General features: G+C 38.1%; 1 protein-coding gene across 3 annotated transcripts in view; it reads left to right on the top strand.

Annotated features, from left to right (window-relative positions):
- Positions 1-350: 350 nt before the first annotated feature.
- The window catches only part of LOC111568506 (palmitoyltransferase ZDHHC5-A-like), a 44,262-nt gene continuing 23,715 nt past the window's right edge, over positions 351-20,897 (top strand). For 2 of the 3 annotated variants that reach the window (XR_004847326.2, XM_023270189.3), the window contains exons 1-8: positions 351-768; positions 11,016-11,753; positions 12,552-12,813; positions 17,726-17,847; positions 17,928-18,085; positions 19,314-19,486; positions 20,041-20,143; positions 20,244-20,335. Coding sequence is in view for 2 of the 3 variants with exons in the window: in XM_023270189.3 (XP_023125957.2) it covers positions 12,650-12,813; positions 17,726-17,847; positions 17,928-18,085; positions 19,314-19,486; positions 20,041-20,143; positions 20,244-20,335 (812 nt within the window). In the remaining variant the exon portion in view is untranslated. Of the gene's footprint in view, positions 769-11,015; positions 12,814-17,725; positions 17,848-17,927; positions 18,086-19,313; positions 19,487-20,040; positions 20,144-20,243; positions 20,336-20,897 lie in introns of all 3 variants that reach the window. The other variant, XM_055009756.1, reaches the window with a different exon arrangement.

The following is a 20,897-nucleotide window of genomic DNA, read 5'->3' as shown; positions in this document are numbered from 1 at the left end:
TTACTGTTACATATGGGTCTTAAATACTTTGTTTTACTGATGTTCTTTTTCAGTATGTTTATGGATTTCTGATGTTTTTATTGTTTTTATGTACAGCACTTAGACTGAAAACGCTTTATAAATAAATGTATTATTAATATTATTATGGACTTTAAAAGCCCCTCAGCTATATTTTGACCCTCCTAAATGATCTTCTGCAGCTTCGGACTGCTGGGGAATCAATTTAACCACGATTTCGAGCAATCATGACGTCCGCTGTTCGAAAGGCAGGTGGGCGGGCTCACAGCTGCAGACGCAATAGGATAGGCTCGCGGCTTGATTGACACTCACGCCATCCACTGGGAGTTACTTTCATTGCAATAATTCCGCTGTTGGACTCTGGCTTCAGAATTTTGTGAAAAATATGTCGGCCTCTGGGAATGTCTCACCTACCAATATTATTACTGTGTGAGAGGAGCACATGATTCTATTGAGATTGCATTCATGTGGCTATACTCCCACATTGCAGCTGTTGGAGCTAAGTTAGAAAGCCCGGCAGCTTGTAGAACCGGCTAGCACCGTTAGCTACCTGTGGTTAAATATCGTCAGTCGGATAGGCGGCTAGCTCGCTAGCTAACCCCGTAAAACAGCCCGGTAGTGGGACAGCCAGCCACCGTGACGAGTGGACGTGGATATGTGGATAATAGTGGATGGAAGGACCTGTCTCCCAGGAGGAAATAGCGTGACCGAGGCGGAGACGTCCCATTCACCGGGCCGCCGTTAAAGCAGGTGAGGTGTTAGCCTGCCGTTAGCCCCGCTTAGCTCACCGCAAAGCAGGTATAAATGTTAAACTAACGGGTGTAAATGTACAACGAGTTTAAATCCCCATCCTCATTTTGCTCCTCAGCCCCGGTCCTGGTGTTTTTTGTGATTAACATTCTGCGTCCACACCCTTACAGCGAGCCTGCAGGGCCGTTTGAGAATCAGCGACCATCCTCTGTTTAATTTAGACCGTTCATGAACGCTGCAGAATTACATCGAAATGATAATCCACCAAGGTTTGGAGACTTCAGGATGTTTTTTTGAATATGTTTAGGTTGTAAATTCTTTCTTTTTTTTTTCTTTTTTTTTTTTTTTACAGCACGTCAGAGTGGGTTTATACTCCACTGCAGGAGTGTCAGACATGCGGTCCGCGGGCCAAAAGCGGTCCTCCAGAGGGTCCAATCCGGCCCTCAAAGTGTAAAAATTCCAGATAAGACATTAACTGCAGATTGTAAATTAGTAAAACTATAAACTTAAAATAATTTCTAGACCATGACAAGTTGTTTTGATCATAGTGTAAAATACTAGATTCTTCATTGTTCTTTTGTCTCATTCTTGGAATATTTTGTCTTGTTTTTGTTATTTTTTCTCGTTTTTTTGTGTCGTTTTTTTTTCTCTATTTTTTTGCCGCTTTGTAACTTTTTTGTCAAATTTTTTGTCTTTTTGTTTTATTTCATGTTGTTCGTCTCATTTTTTTGGCGTTTGTTTCTCGTTTTCACAATATCACAGCTATCCGTACAGGCTGAACACACGGCATTATTACCAACACATTCCCCCAAATCTACCCGGGAATCGTTATTTCCCTCGAAGCACCGGAAGCCCCCACAAGACTATAAACCAATGGTCTTCAAATTTTTTCTACCAGGCCCCCCTTCGGAGGACAAAAAATTGCTGTGCCCCCCAATAACTTTGTATATATACAAAGTATATATATATATCTATATATATCTATATATATCTATATATATATATATATATATATATATATCTATATATATATATATATATATATATATATATATATATATATATATTTATATTAGGGCTGGGACTTTAACGCGTTAATTGCAATTAATTACCGCGAAGATAAAGCTTTAAAAATAATAACGCAATTAATTGCACCCTCCTCAGTTCCCTCATTTCTGACACACCGGTAACTCTGATGAACACTCCAGCCCAGTAGGTGGCGGTAATGAACCTAAAGTCTGTTTGTAGCCATGAAGAAGAAGCACAGGAAGCACTGAGTGAAGTCAGGCACTGGTGAACAGTGAAGGAAGATGAGATTCAGCTTGTTGGGCAGAAATTTTCCTTTTAAAAATCTTCCCGATGGCAGCTTGGATAAAAGCCTGGTTGTGTGCAAATTGTACAACAAAGTTTTCTGATCACTGCGTCACTTCAAGCCGACGGCATCACCTCAATGTAAAACATGTTGCTGTTAGCACCAGAGCTAACGTTAGCTACGAGTCATGCTAACGGCTAACGGTGTAGCCATCCCATAATAGACCACTTTTCTAGACAGTGCTTCAGTTTACAGAAAGTCTTAAAGTGTTGAATAATATCGCTATAATTGCACTTAGATTTGCAGTAATCTGTGAATGTAGCAGACAGATGAAAAATGCAGATAAATAGAAATGAAACAAACATTTTGTGATTTGTTTTTACTCCGTTGAGGCTCTCCTTGGAGGAGGAATAACCTAAACAACAAAAATGTCTCTTTTAATAACGTAATTATAAACTGTTTATAAAAAATTACATAAATAAAAATTGATATTCCTATTAAAAGAACCATCAAAATTACACCATTTATCAGACCCAGAAAAGATGAAAACCGAATGTATCTCTGGATTTTCAACTTTCTGAAGCTCCTTGAACTACTTATGCTGATTTTATGTGCCATACAGTGGAAAAAACAACTAAATTCAGGCTTTAAGTCATCAAAATCACTTTTTTCTATATGTCTCATTTTCCTTTTTTAAAATGAATTTTAAATTATAAACCCATATATGTCTATTCATTGATTCAACTGTCAACCATAATTTTATTTGAACTGAAAAACTTCATTTATTGTGTCAAATATTGCTATTTGACAAAACTGCATTGCGATTAATTAATTACAAAGCCTGTAATTAATTAGATTAATTTTTGAATCGCGTCCACCACTTTTATATACACACATACATATATATATATATATATATATATATATATATATATATATATATATATATATATATATATATATATATATATATAAAAATAAAAATAAATATATATAAACTGTTTTTACATTAAGACATGAATATGCAGGGCTGTGTTATTTCATCTGATTTCATTTCGTTGTTCGGTGTCAAACTCATTTTATCATTTTAGTCCAGGGGCCACCTAAAGCCCAATTTGATCCCAAGTGGGCCTCAGTAAAATCATAGCATAATAACCTAAATCACCACAACTCCAACTCCCTTTGTTTTAGATTACAAAAGTACATTCTGAAAGTGTTCACATTTAATGAATTATCTTTTTACAAAACATTATCATCCCCCTGAAATATCTTAAGACAAATAAGTTCAGTTTCAACAATATTATGCCTCAGTTGATCATTTACACATTACAACTTACAGATCACAGTTTATCTACAAAGGCACAAAACATTCAGTCTCAGCTATCTGGAACTGAGCAATCTAGTATTTTACTTTATGATCAAAACAACTTGTCAAGGTCTAGTAATTATTTAAAATTTACAGTTTTACAAATTTACAATTTACAGTCAATGTCTTCTCTGTAATTTTTGCACTTTTCAAAGTAGTCCCGCTTGCCAAAATGGACCATCTGGCTGGCCGGTTTTGGACCGCAGGCCGTATGTTTGACACCCCTGGTAAAAATAATTGGAGTAGCTGGGCCAAGGTGGTGATGTGATCAAGTACGCCAATGTTCTAATTGCATCTTAACGACGCGTTCTCCCGTTCTCGGTAGTCTGTATTTGCCAAGTACCGAAGTATGGACTTGCACAACTGCCGGAGCAGTTTGTGCGCCGCGAAAAACAGACCGACGTTAAAACAATAGTTCAGCTAATTAGTTCTGTGTAGACAGACCTTTTTCTCCCAGTCACTCGTGCCCCCCTTGTCATGCACTATTTGAGAAGCACTACTATAAACTGATTTTAAGACTATATTCTAGAACCCGGCTGCAAAGAGGACATGTACATTGGCTTGGATTTGTGCTAAGCGATGCTGCAGGGCCGTTTGAATCGGTGTGAATCAGGGTTTGCATGTCCATCCACCATCCTCTGTTTAATTTAGATCATTCATGAATGCTGCAGAATTAGATTGAGATGATAATGGAGCACTGGAGAGAGACTCATGATCAGGTAATGAAGTTGTGGCTAAAGTGTGATCATTTTGCTGCTTTCGTGCTTACACCGATGAACTGCAGCTGCCAAACACACTCAGGATTTATGTGTTTGGAGGTGCTACCAATGGTGTGGGCTTCCTGAGATGTACTGAGGGATCTTCTATCCTTACTGCCTTCTAGGATTCTGCATAATGGTGTACAAAAGCACAGAATGAACTGGAGGATAGATCTGTTTTCTCTGTGGTCCTTAAAGAAATGCCGATAAACCTATCAATGTATAGAATCTTATTAAGGTCAGCCCTTTTTGAATGTGTTGGGCTGTGAATCCTAGCTTTTTTCCAGCATGTCAGAGTGGGTTTATACTCTGCTGTACCGTAGTAGTACAGTAGACGTACAGTTTTGGAGGTACCAGGTGCTACAAACCTTAATGTTGGCCCTGATGTGTTTCATATTATTAGGGCCCGAGCACCAAAGGTGCAAAGACCCGACTGAAACCCATGGGTTTACTATTATTAATATGAATTTTCCCGTTTTTTTGAAACTCAAATTTGATGCCCTAAAAATTCTCAAACTTGTGAAACTCCACAAACACATCAGGAATGGCGAAAAATTAGACGTTTTAGGGAAATTGCATTTTCAACGGCCAGTACGTGTCACATATTGTTATGAAATTTGATACACATATGTAACTCCTCAAGATGCACAAAAATGTAATTGACAACCATACCCAAATACCGACAGGAAGTTGGCCATTTTGAAGTATGTGTCATATTAGACACACTATGTGTCCTATCACCACTTCCTGTCACCATGACACAGGAAGTGATGTATAACTAGCCTGTATATGCTCCGATGTGCTTCAAACTTTACGTGTGTGATCAGAGTCCGGCCCTGAAGAATTCCATAGACCAATATACAGTCACAGTGATAGCGCCACCTGTTGGGTGGACAGGACATGCTGCATATCTAGCCTGCACGTGCTCCAATCTGCCTGAAACTTTACATGTGTGATCAGAGTCTGGCCCTCATCACATCCATAGGACGAAATACACTGTCAGTCGCAGCGGCACCTGGTGGACATGCTTGGATTCGCTGACCAGCAAGGATGGGAGGACCCATTCAACGCTGCTTGTAGCTTTAATTAGTTTATTTGTTTACCTTTTTTTAACCAGGAAGTCCCATTGAGATTAGAGATCTCTTTCACAAGAGAGACCTGGCCAAGCTAGCAGCCACACATCGTTTAAAAGTTACATAAAACAGATACATGATACACAAAATAAACAATAAAATAGACTGGCAGCTGTTCAAGGACAGTGACCTTTTATTCCTCCTTCACTGTGTTCTTTATAATACTCAAACTCATAAATGGATAGGAATGCTTCTAGTTTAAGAGTTTGTTGAAGATTATTTCTTGACCACGGTGCATGATGGGAGAATGCTGTTTAACCAAAGTCTGTTAGAATCCAGGGAACGTTCAAAAGCAACCACTTGGAGATGCAGATGGTAGCTACTAGAACTGAAAGTGAGAAGGGAGCTGAGGTTTATAGATGAGCATAGACCAGTTCTGTTGTCTACAAATACTTAGTGACGGCCAGCCAACCACATCATAAAGAATACAGTGTTGAGTGAGAGATTTTGCATTGGAAATGAAACGACAAGTTTGGTCCAACATTGGCAAATGAACAAACAGTGCTGTCTTGTATTTCTGCACATTTATACCTGAGCATTGAGCTTGCATTTGTTGACCCAATTTAAGGAGTAACCTGTCTTTGAAATTCTTATTTGGATTTTTGGTTATAAAAGACTACTACTATATAATATATTAGAGGGCATGTACAATGATTGCAGGCACTTCATTTTCAGAATGGCACGGTTACGAATTTTTGGCTCAGTTTTTTTGTTGGCGACTGTGCAATATACAGTACAGAAATTAAATGACATAAAATGCTCCACAAAGGTAGTACAGCAAATTCAATGTAGAAAACTATGTTTGACAGTAGTGCTAATTAACAGATCGTGTAATAATAGTGGAATACATTAACAGTTCAAGATAATATTGTATATCAAATATGTATTTTAACTTGGAAAAATTAAAATGGATAATGAACAATTACACCATATTGGCAGGGGTTTATTTCATTAGATTTTTCAGTAGAAACTTAATAGAGGGGATTTTAAAACTCCCCATACAATGAGCAATTCCGTGTAATTTACTCTCAGAACCTTCCTAATTAAAGCACTCAGAGAGCGCAGTACTCCTCCAAGGCTGCTCAGTACTCCTCCAAGGCTGCTCAGTCATTGTATGATTTCTGATGGATAAGTCCCAGTAAGTCCGTAGTGGTGGATTTGTAGTAGGATCACAATCATGTGATCGTATGGCATTCTATAATGGCATTCCACCAGCTTAAGGAAAAGAGTTGGCAGTATTCTAAAGTTTTTGGATGTACTTGTTACTTTATCCCATTTAAGCCATTATTTATACTCTGTTGTGCACTCACACATGGACAGCTCTGGACACCACAGATGGGTAGATGTTGTCAGTATATTACAGTACCTCCAGGATTTCAGGGCTTTTTTCCAGATTGTTGCGTCCTTAAAATGCCTGAATTCGTGGCAGCTTTTCTAAAAAATTGCGATATAAGTTGCGATGTTGTAAGCGTATTTGTTGCGATGAAATTGTGAGAAACAGTGACAATTGCTAAAAAGTTGCATTTCTTTCAGCTTTTAGAATGTTTCAACATTTTAATTGACAATATTTCTTCCTAAACTAATTCTTTAACACGCTCCAACCCATTTCCACAAGCTGGCACACCATGGTGTGAAATTAGCAGCAGCCAGATACTGGTTTAACAGATACTGGTTTAACATGTGGTTGGTAGATTTAAGGCACTAAATGATAGTTTAGTATTGAACGAATCATATTTGGACATATCTGTCAGTGACTTAAGTTAATTTCAAATCCTGGCACACACATGTTCACACACACACACACACACACACACGCTCACGACTTGTCACGTCCATTAATGAATCTAACTTAACTTCATTCAACAGATCTGGATGCAACAGCTTCCATCATGGTGATTTATCTGGTCTGTGGTCCGCTCATTTCAGCCGTTCTCCTAACATGTTTGGCGTTAGAAAAGTGTTTGTCAATCGTTGATTTTTGTTTGTATTCCACCACAGTATTTCTAGGATGTAAAACTGTTTAGCTCCGCTTTGGTGTAGAACATCAGGGAATTGTTTTTCATGGTCTTTAGCAGTAATTTTTGTTGGTAAATGAGAGACATTAGAATGGGACATGTCTGGATCTTCAAACCATAAACAGGAAGTGAATTCGGTGACATATGTGCATTATGTTTGGACTGCTGTGATTGGTGGAAGTCATGGGAGGCGGGCCAAAATTGCATAAAAGTTGCGGTGATTGGACAAAATTGCAAGGTAACAGAATTCACAGAAATTGGTTGAATTTGTGTTAATTGTTGCAATCACAACATCGCAAATTCCTGGAGGGACTGATACTACTTTCTAGTCAGCTTGGAGGGCTCCATCCATCTATAAAAGCACTAGATTGTCCATAATGTATTCCATGCATGTCCACTAATGCTAAGCTGCCCTGGTCATGTAGTAACTGTGATCACCTGTTGGGGCGCTGTGCAGAAACTTGCGAGCTTAGAAAGGTGACAGAATTTTTGCCACATAGACATGAGCAAAGATGTGGAAAGTATGACACTGCCCTAAAGGTTATACACAAAGAAAGAAAACACCCTCCCAAAATCAAGAATCAGCCAGTTCACTCCATGGACAGTTGTAATGTGGGAAGATAAGTTTTCTGTCCACATTGTTGAGTAAACTGGCCTTTACTGTATAACTGGTTTGGTCGGTAGGTTGTTTAGGTTGGTATTTGTTTGCTCTGTAAAATGTCAGAAAATGGTTAAAAATGTGGATCAGTTTTTCTGAAAGTCCAAGAACACATACACAGATCTGTTGTTTAGTCCACAACCCAAAGACAGAATTAAATAGTAAGAAAACCTTGAATCATTTTGGCTTTACAAATCATTGTATTGAGTATTAAAGTACTTGAATGTGGCTGTGAAAGTTTTGCAATGTTCAGGTAATGCAGTTTGTGTTGGTCAGCCAGTGTTATTTTTTAGTGCTAGAGTTTGGTACCAACATTAGTCTGTAGGTAATGTATTATTTGAAATCTGAATTTTAAATGTTATTGACCACATAATTACAAAAATAGTTTTTTATGTTGTCAGAATTGTAGAAGATAAGAATTGTGGTAGTGTTTGGTTACTCCAAGAGTGATAATATGCAAGTATAGTTAATAACTGAAAAACAAAACCTTCAGAAACTGGTAAGGAAAGTGGTCTATTACTTGAACTATGGAGGAAAGTTCTGTGGTCAGATGCAACAAAAAAATTTTGCTATTTGGCTGAGTGACCAGAAACAGGTTTGGAGGAGAGAAGGTGAGGTCTTTAACCCCAACAACACTAAACCTACCATTAAGCATCGTGGTGGTAGTATTATGCTCTGGGGCAAATTTGGTGCCAGTGGAACTGGGGCTTTACCCAAAGTGCATGGAATAATGAAGAAGGAGGATTATCTCCACGTTCTTCAGGAAAACCTGAAGGTTGGGTCGTGGACGCAGTTGGGTGTTACAAGACAATGACCACAAATACACATCAAAAGTGCTAAATAAATTACTAGTTTAGACTTCTAACCAAATGTAAACATTGCTGTATATACACTACCAGTCAAAAATGTGGCCACACCTTCTCATTCAATGTTTTTTTTTTTTTTTAATACTTACTGTATTGTAGATACAGACTGAAGACATCAAAACTATGAAGCAAGACATATGGAATTATATAGCAAACAAACAATTGTGAAAGAACTCTAAACATATTTTATATTTTAGATTCTTCAAAGTAGCCACCCTTTGCTTTGATTACTGCTTTGCAAACCCTTGGCCTTCTCTCATTGAGTTTAATGAGGTAGAACCCGAAATGGACTTCACAGGTGTTCCTTGTCAAGGTTCATTAGTGGAATTTCTTGCCTTCTTAATGGGGTTGGGACCATCAGTTGTGTTGTGCAGAAGTCAGGTTGGACCACAGCTGATAGCCTTATTGACAACTGTTAGAATCCATATTATGGCAAGAACCAATCAGCTAAGAGAGATGACAGTCCATCATTACTTTAAGAACTGAAGGTCAATCAGTCAAAAACTTTGAATGTATCCCAAGTGCAGTCGCAAAAGCCATCCAGCGCTACGACCAAACTGGCTCCCATGAGGACCGCCCCAGGAAAGGAAGACCAAGAGTCACCTCTAGTTAACAGCAGCTCAGATTAGAGCTCAGATAAATGCCACCTAGAGTTCTAGTAGCAGACACATCTCTACATCAAATGTTCAGAGGAGACTGAACCAATCAGGCCTTTATGGTCCAATAGCTGCTAAGAAACCACTACTAAGGAAAAGCAACAAGCAGAAGAGATTAGTTTGGACCCAGAAACATCAGGAATGGACATTAGACCAGTGGAAACCTGGGCTTTGGTCTGATGAGTCCAAATCTGAGATCTTTGGTTCCGCCCATTGTGTCTTTGTGAGACCAGAAAAGGTGAACGGATGGTCTCTACATGCATGGTTCCCACCGTGAAGCATGGAGGAGGAGGAGGAGTGATGGTCACTGTTGGGGATTTATTCCAAACTGAAGGAACCCTGAAGCAGCATGGCTACCACAGTATCCTGCAGCGAGATGACATCCCATCCGGTTTGGTTTAGTTGGACCATCATTTATGATAGAGATGACCTGGCCTCCACAGTCACCTGACCTAAACCCAATCCAGATGGTTTGGGATGAGATGGACCACAGAGTGAAGGCAAAAGGACCAACAAGTGCTCAGCATCTCTGGAACTCCTTCAAGACTGTTGGAGAACCATTTCAGGTTCTACCTCATGAAGCTCATCCAGAGAATAACAAGTGTTCAAAGCAGGAATCAAAGCAAAGAATCTAAAATCTAAAACATGTTCTGACTTATTTCACACTTTTTTTGTTTACTACATAATTCCATGTAATTTGATGCCTTCAGTGAGAATCTACAATGGAAATAGTCAAGAAAATAAAGAAAAACCATTAAATGAGAAGGTGTGTCCAAACTTTTGACTTGTAGTGTATATTTGTCATATTTCCAGATGACCTGTAGTAAAGATGCCTGAGTTTTAATCATTCCATCATAGAGAAATAGCAGTTGTAGGGGTCACTGGAACTTCAAGACTTGCATGATATACCATGCATGGGCTTCACAAGTGTATGTAAACTTTTGTTCACGGCTATATCTGCAATAAATGTCAAGTGGTATATCGTCCTGGCCAGTGTGGTTCATTTATCCTCACCCAAGCTAACAGTAATGTTTAGATAGAGACATACTCTCACCCAAAAAATAATAGCAAATGAATATTTTCCTTACCAATGAAAGACAGCTATAGCAGGATATCCCTGCCTGAAATTGCAGTAACTGTGGAATCACCACAACTAATCTCATGAAATATACGAGTTCCTAAGTTCCTCCAAAGGTCCAACGTCCATTGTGCAAACATCCTAAAACATTTGTACTCCAATTATTCGGTTGCACTGATACAAGAACTTCGTAAAGCTGTGGCGTTTCCTCTTGAATTCTAACCAGTGATTATTTGGGCTTTGTATTATGATAATGAAATGAAGTACAGATACGTTAGTGCTTTAGCTGTCCGTTAATCATGTCTCATTCTTCAGTGGATAAACGAAGAACCAATAAAATGTATTTTTGTACACTGGAGTTTCTGATCTTCATCCAACCCTTTGTTCTTCTCATTGTTACTGCAGGTGCAGCATCTTGACCAACTATCGGACTGGATTCGCTTTTTTGTGACCGAGGACAACCTGTAGAGTTCTGCTGTTCAATTCACACCACTCACTTTTGATCCATAAGCGAGGAGGCCAAGAGGAAGAGAAAATGTGCTTCCATCCTGTTTTGAGGTTAGAGAATGGCACTTCAAACCTGAAAACCTCAAGATACAACTGGCTTTTGGAGTCTTCGTTTTCCACATACGAAAGCTTTTTGCTTTTTTGTTGAGGCTGTGTTTGGGACGTTGCTCTGGAGAGGGTGTATCCCACGAAGGGGTCGCTGTGGGAGGGTGTTAGCCAAGCCTGAGTGCTCTCTGCTGGGAAAGGAAGTCAGAAGGAAGTCCCTGGAGAAGACGGCAAACAAGAAATAACTAGCATAACTAGGAGGCATGGCTGTCCACTAGGAAGTATCATTCTCTGGTCACACCGAACCCTTAGTGCTCCAGTTCAGAGCAGTAGCTGTTCCTGAACAACTTCATGTACATGGATACTAATGGATAGTCCACTGGATTATCACCTAGACACAATCACTGCCTGCTTTTTGTCTTCTTATCATGTCCACGGTGCTGCTGGCAGGTGAGGTGGTTTAGATCTGCCACCAGCTGGGCTTAGGGATGCCCCGACACAAGAAAACCAGGCTGCTCCACTGGCCCGCTTACAGACTGCTGCTTCTAATACCAGCCCTGAACTGAAAAACAACTGTCTCCTCCTCTAACAGTGAGTAAGGGGTTAACTTTTTTTATTTGCAAGACTTTTTTCAGCCGGCTACCACTACGCTAGGTTACGAGTGCTGAAAACCTTCTATTGGAATGGACTTTTTGTTAATGCAGACTTCAGCACTACACCTGCACTAAGCTGAGGAAAACTACCGAAGAAGGAAAACAGAAATCATATCATCTCAGGCCTTTTTTCTTTCAAGCTTTACTCTTTTTTTCCTCTGTCTTTCTTTTGTTATTTTACTTTGTCCATTTCATACCAAAACATTTCTACCTATGCCTGCTCTCGTACCGTAAAATCCAACCATCAGACTAAAATACTTCACGTCTGAGGCACTTTAGCAGAACGTTCCTCTCAGTTTTCACAGCACCAAAACACTAAAGAACTTGATTATTGTGTTTTTAACCAAAAAGGGTCCACTATTATGTTCTTGGATTGGTTCGCCTATTTGCACAGCAAGCTAATTTACTCCTTTTAGACTGATTTTACTGGACCCAATGAAGTAATCACTTTCTGTTTGCCTGTAATTAACTGACTGTGTTGGTGAACACAGTGGAATAAGCGGTAACAGTCACTCAAACACGTTTGTCTTCACAATCAGGGGCCGTCTTGTTCAGTCGGCCTTCCCAACTGAAGGAAACGAGGCTTTTTCATCAGAGAGAAACCGACCGTTCACTCCCTCTCTCGTCTAAATGTTCAAGCCGAGCGTTTCCCTCTTTGCCACCTCAGAGACAAAACCCTCTGCGACTGTTTAGCCATCTCTTTTATAGCTCTCCTTTCCCTTGGTTTCCTTTTTAGCCAAACTGCCATTTCGACTTCCTCACTATCAATCCACCTAGAGGAGCATTTATCTCTGGATCACCCATCGTCTTTGGCATAGCGTTTTGGTGGACGTGATGACAGGCGGTAGCAGTAAGAGCGGAGGTCGGGGTCCATCCTTGTCACCCCTGCCTCACGCCGTGGTCCCTCCCAGCAGACCCTTACGACCGTCCCGCTACGTTCCGGTGTCTGCAGCCACGTTCTTCCTCGTTGGGTCCACCACGCTCTTCTTCTGCTTCACGTAAGTCACAACGGCCGTCTCAGACACGCATAGACCTGATTATAAGCCATGAGGAAGAGCATCTTTAAGTGTCACATGTTATATTTGTGATGGCGAGGAGGGCTCTGTTGTTTGCCTTATCTGTTCAAATCAGGGGAGTCAAAGTCATTCTAGTCCAGGTTCCACATTCAGCCCATTTTGATCTCCAGTGGACTGGACCAGTTTTTACTATATGGTCAAAACGACAAAAGTCAGATTAAAAAAGACAAAAATACAAGAGAAAATATTGGGAAAATGAACCCAAAATGTCAAAAAAATTAGACAAACGACATGAAATAAAACAAAAAAGAGACAAACAAGTTACAAAGTGACAATAAAATGGATAAACAACAAAAATGAGACAAAAAAACTCCAAATGGCACACAAAACAGTGAATAAAGCAAAACACAAAATGGCAAAAATAGACAAAAACCACAAGCGAGACAAAAAGGAAATAAAATGACAAAAACGAGAAACGAAACGACAAAAACATGAGACGAACAACAAAAGTCAGACAAAAAGCAACAAAAACAAGACAAAATATTGCAAAAATGAGACGCAAAATGACAAAAACAAGGCCCAAAACAACAAAAATTTGACAAACACGAAACAAAAAAGAGAAAAAAAATCAACAAAAATTACAAAGCTACAAAAAGATGGACAAACTACAAAAACGAGACAAAAAAACATAAAACGGGGTGCCCGTATAGCTCAACGTGTTGAGCAGGTGACCCATGTACAGGGGCTGGTCCCTGACGCAGCTGGCCCGGGTTCGATTCCCACTCGCGGCCCTTTGCTGCATGTCTTCCCCTGACTCTTCTCCCGTTTCCTGTCTCTCTCTCAATGCGCCTATCTAATAAAAGCCGATAAAAGGCCAAAAAAAAAAAAAAAAAACACAAAACGATACACAAAACAACTAATAAAGCAAAACAAAATGACAAAAATAAGACAAAAACCAGAAGCGAGATGGAAAGAAAGCACAAAAACGAGAAACAACGCAAAAGCATGAGACGAAAGTCACACAAGAAAAGACAAAAAACAACAAAAGACAAAATATTAAAAAATGAGACACAAAACGACAAAAGAACAATCTAGTATTTCTGATCAAAACAACTTGTCATGGTCTAGAAGTGATTTTAAATTTATAGTTTTACTAATTTACAATCTGCAGTTAATGTCTTCTCTGGAATTTTTACACTTTGAGGGCCAAATTGGACCCTCTGGAGGACTGCTTTTGGCCCGCGGGCCTCATGTTGGACACCCCTGGTCTAAATTATATCTAAATTTATTTTCAGAGTAATCATGGATCAAATTATCATCAGCAGGTGTTATGTGAACAGCTGCCGATGTGCACTTTGAAAAAGTTCTCACAAATGCTGCCGTTTTTATTTTAGTTTTTTATCTTCTTTCAGCTGATTGTTTTGCTCCGACAGACCACAACTTTACTATTCAGGATTGTTTTCTCTGTCTTTAAAAGACTGATAAAACCGAAACCCTGTCAGCTGTATGGGATGTTAATGTCTGAATGTTTTAAACAAAGAATGAAGTAAATGCAGGTTAGAAGTCAAGCATGCAAATATGAATCTGAATCACAGTTTGCCAAGTCACTTCAGAAATTGTTATTTTGTGTCTCACTTTTGAAATATTTTGTCATGTTTTTGTTGTTTTTTTGTCTTTTTTTTGGCTGACTTTAGTCGTTTGTCTCATGTTTTTGTCGTTTTGTTTCTTACTTTTGTCATTTTTTTGTCTCGTTTGTGTCGTTTGACCATCTTTTCGTTCGCTTTGTATTTTTTTGTCCTGTTTTTGTTTTATTTCATGTCGTTTATCTAATTTTTTGTCATTGTTTTCTTGCTTTTTCAATTTGCATCTCATTTTTGTAATATTTTGTCTTGTTTTTGTTGCTTTTATCATTTTTTGTCTGACTTTTGTCGTTTGTCTCATGTTTTTGTCGTTTGTCTCATGTTTTTGTCGTTTTGTTTCACGTTGTCCCTTTGTGTTTCCTTTTTGTCTCCTCTGTGTTTTTTGTCTATTTTGTCGTCTCGTTTCTTGCTGTTGTCATTTTTTTTGTCTCGTTTGTGTCATTTGTGTAACTTTTTGTCTTGCTTGTGTCATTTGTCCATTTTTCGTTCGCTTTGTATCTTTTTTGTCAAATTTTTTGTCCATTTTTTTGTTTTGTTCCATGTCGTTTATCAAATGTTTTGTCATTTTCTTTCTCGCTTTTGTCATTTTGTGTCTCATTTTTGAAACAATTTGTTTTTTTGTCATTTTTTTGTCTGACTTTTGTTGTTTGTTTCATGTTTTTGTCATTTTGTTTCTTGTTTTTATGGCTTTGTGTTTCCTTTTTGTCTTGCTTGTGTTTGTTGTCTATTTTTTTGTCGTTTCATTTCATGCTTTTGTAATTTTTTGTCTCGTTCGTGTAATATTTTTTCTTGTTTTTATTGTTTTTGTGATAATTTTTTTTTTGGTCTGACTTTGGTCGTTTGTCTCATGTTTTTGTCTGCTTTGTGCTTCCTTTTTGTCTCACTTGTGTTTTTTGTCTATTTTTTTGTTGTTTCGTTTCTCGCTTTTGTCTTTTTTGTCTCGTGTCATTTGTGTAGCTTTTTGTCTTGTTTTTGTCATTTATCTATTTTTATCGATTTGGAACTTTTCTAATTTTTTGTCATTTTTTTCTCGCTTTTGTCATTTTGTAAAAAATATAAAATATGTATTCTGTCTGTTTCTTGTCTTTCTTTGTCTGTCCTTTGTCGTTCATCTCATATTTTTGTCGTTTTGTTTCTTGTTTTTGTCGCTTTGTGTTTCCTTTTTTTCTCACTTGTGTTTTTTTTGTCTGTCATTTTTTTTCTCGCTTTTGTCATTTGGGACTCATTTTTGAAATGTTTTGTCTTATTTTTGTTTTTTGTCTTTTTTGGCTGTCTTTTGTCGTTCGTCTCATATTTTTGCCGTTTTGTTTCTCGTTTTTGTCACTTTATGTTTCCTTTTTGTCTCACTTATGTTTTTTGTCTATTGTTTGTCACTTTGTTTCTCGCTTTTGTCATTTTTTCTCATTTGTGTCATTTGTGTAACTTTTTGTCTTGTTTTTGTCATTTGTGCATTTTTTTGTTCGCCTTGTATCTTTTTTTATCTAATTTTTGTTTTGTTTTTTCGCTTTTGTCATTTTGTGTCATTTTTGTAATATTTTCTTGTGTTTTTGTTGTTTTTTGTCTGACTTTTGTTGTCATGTTTTTGTTGTTTTGTTTCTCGTTTTTGTCACTTTGCGTTTCCTTTTTGCCTCACTTGTGTTTTTTTGTCTATTTTTTTGTCGTTTCATCTCCCGCTTTTGTCATTTTTTGTCTCATTTGTGTAACTTTTTTCTTGTTTGTGTCGTTTGTCCATTTTTCGTACATTTTGTATCTTTTTTGTCCAATTGTTTGTCATTTTGTTTGTCGCATTTGTCGTTTTGTGTCTCATTTTTGTAATATTTTGTCTTGTTTTATTTTTTGTCTGTAAAAAGATAGTTCCTTAAATTTGAACATTTTCTGAATGTACTTTTTTGCACTAAACAAAGGAACCATTAGGAATTGTCGTCATTTATAGGTTATTATGCTGTGATGTTACTGGTACAGTCCACTGGAGTTCAAACTGGGCTGAATGTGGAACTTGAACTATGATGAGTTTGACACCTCTGATCTGGACAGTTGGAAGAGATTCACTCTTCTTTATAGTCTGAATATTGAAGCAGATAATTTAAAAACAACCTGCCAACAGTACTGAACCTTGGGTGGGATTGTGTCAGAATAGGAATGTGAGAAGAAATGAAAGTGTGTGAAGCAGTGCCTGTGGGAGAACATAGATGTAGTTTAAATGTGGGAACATCTGATTGACGTGTGCCTGTCAGCCCGTTGCCTTGAATTTGTCCGTGCACATGTGAGACAGTCTAATCTGTGTGCCTGTGTGGTCAGGGTGGTGGGCAGTCAGATTAGTGAGGAGAAAAATAGGCCAACATCTGTCACCCTGACAAAAGCTCATCATCCAGTCTTTCACTTTTTCTCCAAGAGTCTCTTAATGTTTGTGTCCCTACAGTCAGTCACATTCCCTCAGCAGTGGATTAATACAATGCTGTGTAAAAAGCCTGATAACAATTAACCAATAACGTTTGCAAATAAAGAAAAAACAACAAAAACAAGACAAAATATTCCAAAAATGATACACAAAATGTCAAAGGGACAAACAAAATGACAAAAAAAATAGATAAACGACATGAAACAAACCAAAAAAAGGGACAAAGAATTAGACAGAAAAGATATAAAGTGAACAAAAATCGACAAACAACACAAGACAAAAAGTTACACCAACGACACAAAGAAGACAAAAAATGACAAAGGAAACGAAACAACCAAAAATAGACGAAAAAACACAAATGAGACAAAAAGGAAACACAAAGCGAAAAAAACGAGAAACAAACCAACAAAAACATGAGACAAAAGTCAGACAAAACAAACAACAAAAACAAGACAAAATATTACAAAAATGAGATGCACAAAGCGACAACGAGAAACAAAATGACAAAAAATTAAACAACGCGAAACAAACCAAAAAGGGTACAAAAAATTACAAATTACAATTACAAAAATACAAGTGAGACGAAAAGGAAACACAAACCGACAAAAACATGAGACCGTCCGTTTGTCCCTGCTTCCGCTGCTTTTATTACTAGACTGATTAGATGCTGTTTTTTTGTTTATTCCATAGGTCTAATAATCTTTGTTCAGGGTTAGAAGTAGTTCATTAAAACCTCATCCTTTAATCAAGTCAATCCTGGATTCCACTTTTAGTTTAACGTCTATAAAATAAATCAATGAATCTCGCTTTAGTGAAAGCTAAACAGTTTTATTGACAGAATCTGGTTTCGTTTCAGATGTCCGTGGCTCTCAGAGCGTTTCTCGGTAGCTGTGCCCATCTACAATGGAGTCATCTTCCTGTTTGTTCTGGCTAACTTCTGCATGGCCACATTCATGGACCCCGGGATCTTCCCCAGAGGTGGGTAGTTAAACGTAATCTACGTATGTTTACGCAGGATGTTGAAGCATACGAGGATCATGTGTGTGTTGTCTGTGCAGCTGAGGAGGACGAGGACAAAGAGGACGATTTCCGTGCTCCTCTTTACAAGACTGTGGAGATCCGAGGGATCCAGGTCAGGATGAAATGGTGCTCGACCTGCCGCTTCTACCGGCCACCGCGGTGCTCCCACTGCTCCGTGTGCGACAACTGTGTCGAGGTGCGTGCATGTTCCAACACGGAATATTCACATGTACAGACGTCATGTGGAATATTATGTGTATGTGTCATACTCTTCACACCAAGAAGACCAAAATTCTTGTCACTTAATTTAGCCAGTTTTATATATGAAAAGCAGGATTTTAAGTTGGACTTCACATATGTTTCACAGAACTAAATCAAAGAAATACTTTCCTTTAACCCTCGTGTCGTCACGCGGGTCAGATTGACCCGTTTTAAAGTTTAAAAAAAGGAAAATAAAATATTTTTTCACAGTGAAACTTCTGATGTCCACATTTTCAATGTTTTTGTGAAACAAATTGACAAAAACATGAGACAAATGGCAAAAGACAAAAAAACAAGACAAAACATGACAAAAATGAGACAAAATGACAAACACAAAAAACAGACAAAAGAACAAGCGTGACAAAAAAGAAACACAAAATGACAAAAACATGGAGGAAAAAAAAGTCAGACAAAAAAACTGCAAAAATGAAACTCAAAATGAAAAAAATCAGACAAACGAAACAAAACAAAAGAGACAAATTTTTGAAAATTTTTTGGTGGAAAAGACAAGGTTTTGCGGGTTTTGCAAATTTAAAGTTTGAAAACGTGGAAAAAACTATTTTCACAGTGAAACTTCTGATGTTCACATTTTCAGCATTATTGAGAAAAAAATGTTTTTAAAAAAGTTAGGAACATTCATGAAAAAATCAACCAAAATCCATTGAATTTCGCTGGATTTTGGTTGATTTTTATGTGAATGTTCTTAAAGAAAATAGAAGTTTTACTGATGTCTGTAATCACTTTAGATATTTTTAGGATTTTTTTTGAAAGATTTTTACTCATTTTTTGAAAATATTTACAAGAATTTTCTTGCCAAATTTGGGGGATTTTTTAAAAAATAAAACTTTTAAGGGAAACTTTTAAGGAATAATTGGAATAAGGTTTTGGTTTAGCAAATTTTCAGAAATTTGGGGATTTTTTTTGCTGAATTTTTGGCTTTTTTTTCAGACAAGGAAACAATGTTTTTGGGGGACAACAGGAGGGTTTAGGGTTACTTGTAGACAGTGTCAGTTTTGACTGTGTTCAGAAGCTTGATGTACCTGTAATTGTTTGTTCTGTTTCAGTAACTAAGGAATTCTAGAATCCTTGTCAGTAAACAGATTTATTTGGAATGGTAAAGACATGCCTTTAAACGGTGTCTGAACCCTGATCTCATTCTGAAGGACTTCGACCACCACTGTCCGTGGGTGAACAACTGCATCGGCAGGCGAAACTACCGCTACTTCTTCCTCTTCCTGCTTTCGCTTACGGCTCACATCATGGCCGTGTTTGGTTTCGGCCTGCTCTTCATCCTCTATCACCGGCAGAACATCGACCGCCTGCACGCCATCGTCACGTATCCTTTAATATGTTTCAGTTCAACATCCATCCATCCATGATCTACAAACCGCTTAGTCCTCATTAGGGGGCATGGAGTCTATCCCAGCTGACTGAGGGTGAACACATTCACACCTACGGGCAATTTAGAATCACCAGTTAACCTCAGCATGTTTCTGGACTGTGGGAGGAAGCTGGAAAACCTGGAGAAAACCCACACATGCACAGGAGAACATGGAAATTCCATACAGAAAGACCCCAGGAAGGCTGGGACACGAACCGGGGATCTTCTAGACCAGAGGTGTCTGTTTATTTTGTGCCATTTGTCTCATTTTTTTTGATGTTTTGTGTCTCATTTTCGCAATATTTTGTCTTGTTTTTGTTGGGGTTTTTTTGTCTTTTTTTTTATCTGACTTTTGTCATTTTGATCATATAGTAAAAACTGGTCTGGTCCACTGGAGATCAAATTGGGCTGAATGTGGAACCTGGACTAAAATGAGTTGGACATTCCTGGTCTAGCTGTTATGTAATCTACGATGTCTTGAGATATTCCTTGACCCATTGTGCTCCCAGGCTGGCTGTAATGTGTGTTGCAGGCCTGTTCTTCATTCCTGTTGCTGGCCTTACTGGTTTCCACATAGTGCTTGTGGCCAGAGGCAGGACAACCAATGAACAGGTAGAAAACTAGACATTTTTCTACTGTTTTCATCGTCTCTCTTTACCTTCTGACTCGCTGTTTGTAGTTTCTACATGTACCTCTATACGTCTTTCTCCAGGTAACAGGAAAGTTCAGAGGAGGTGTGAATCCTTTCACCAACGGCTGCTGGAAGAATGTCTCCCACGTCCTCTGCAGCTCACAGGCGCCCAGGTGCATGTTTTAAAATTTCTTTTTCATGACTTTTTCTATTTAACTACCTCCCTTTGTGGTTGGGAATTTACAAACATGACACAACCTTACAAAAGCATGATTTTACTCAGCATTTCACCAAGACGTTTCTCAGTATATGCTGCTAGGATTTGGCTCTGTTTCATTTTAGATTAGAACGTTTAACCCTTGTGTTGTCTTAACATCCTGAACACTCCTCTTGTCCGCAGTCAGAAATGACTCGCCTCCACTGAGCCTCTAAAACAGAGCAGCTTTATTGAATTTTCAACCAAAAATTATATACAACCTACGACCTATTTCACATGAATAACACACTTTGTGAATATCTGGGTTTTTCCCTCTTCAGAGGGCAAAAGACTGTATTTAATCAGTGGACACCACTTGTTTTTATTACATCACATGTTTTAACTGTTTTCTTATCACTATTATTGCTGCTAAAAGTATTGCATAGCCGTAAACATTATTTGTTGAGCAAGAGATAGTATTTCTTCATCTTAAAAAAGTACCAGAAATGTACAGAACGTAGTTTTAAATACATTTTTGA

This window comes from Amphiprion ocellaris, chromosome 4 (assembly GCF_022539595.1).
Source record: "Amphiprion ocellaris isolate individual 3 ecotype Okinawa chromosome 4, ASM2253959v1, whole genome shotgun sequence".
Classification (NCBI taxonomy): Eukaryota; Metazoa; Chordata; class Actinopteri; family Pomacentridae; genus Amphiprion; species Amphiprion ocellaris.
Note: the sequence above shows the minus strand (reverse complement) of the source record. Positions and strands in the feature narration are given on the sequence as shown.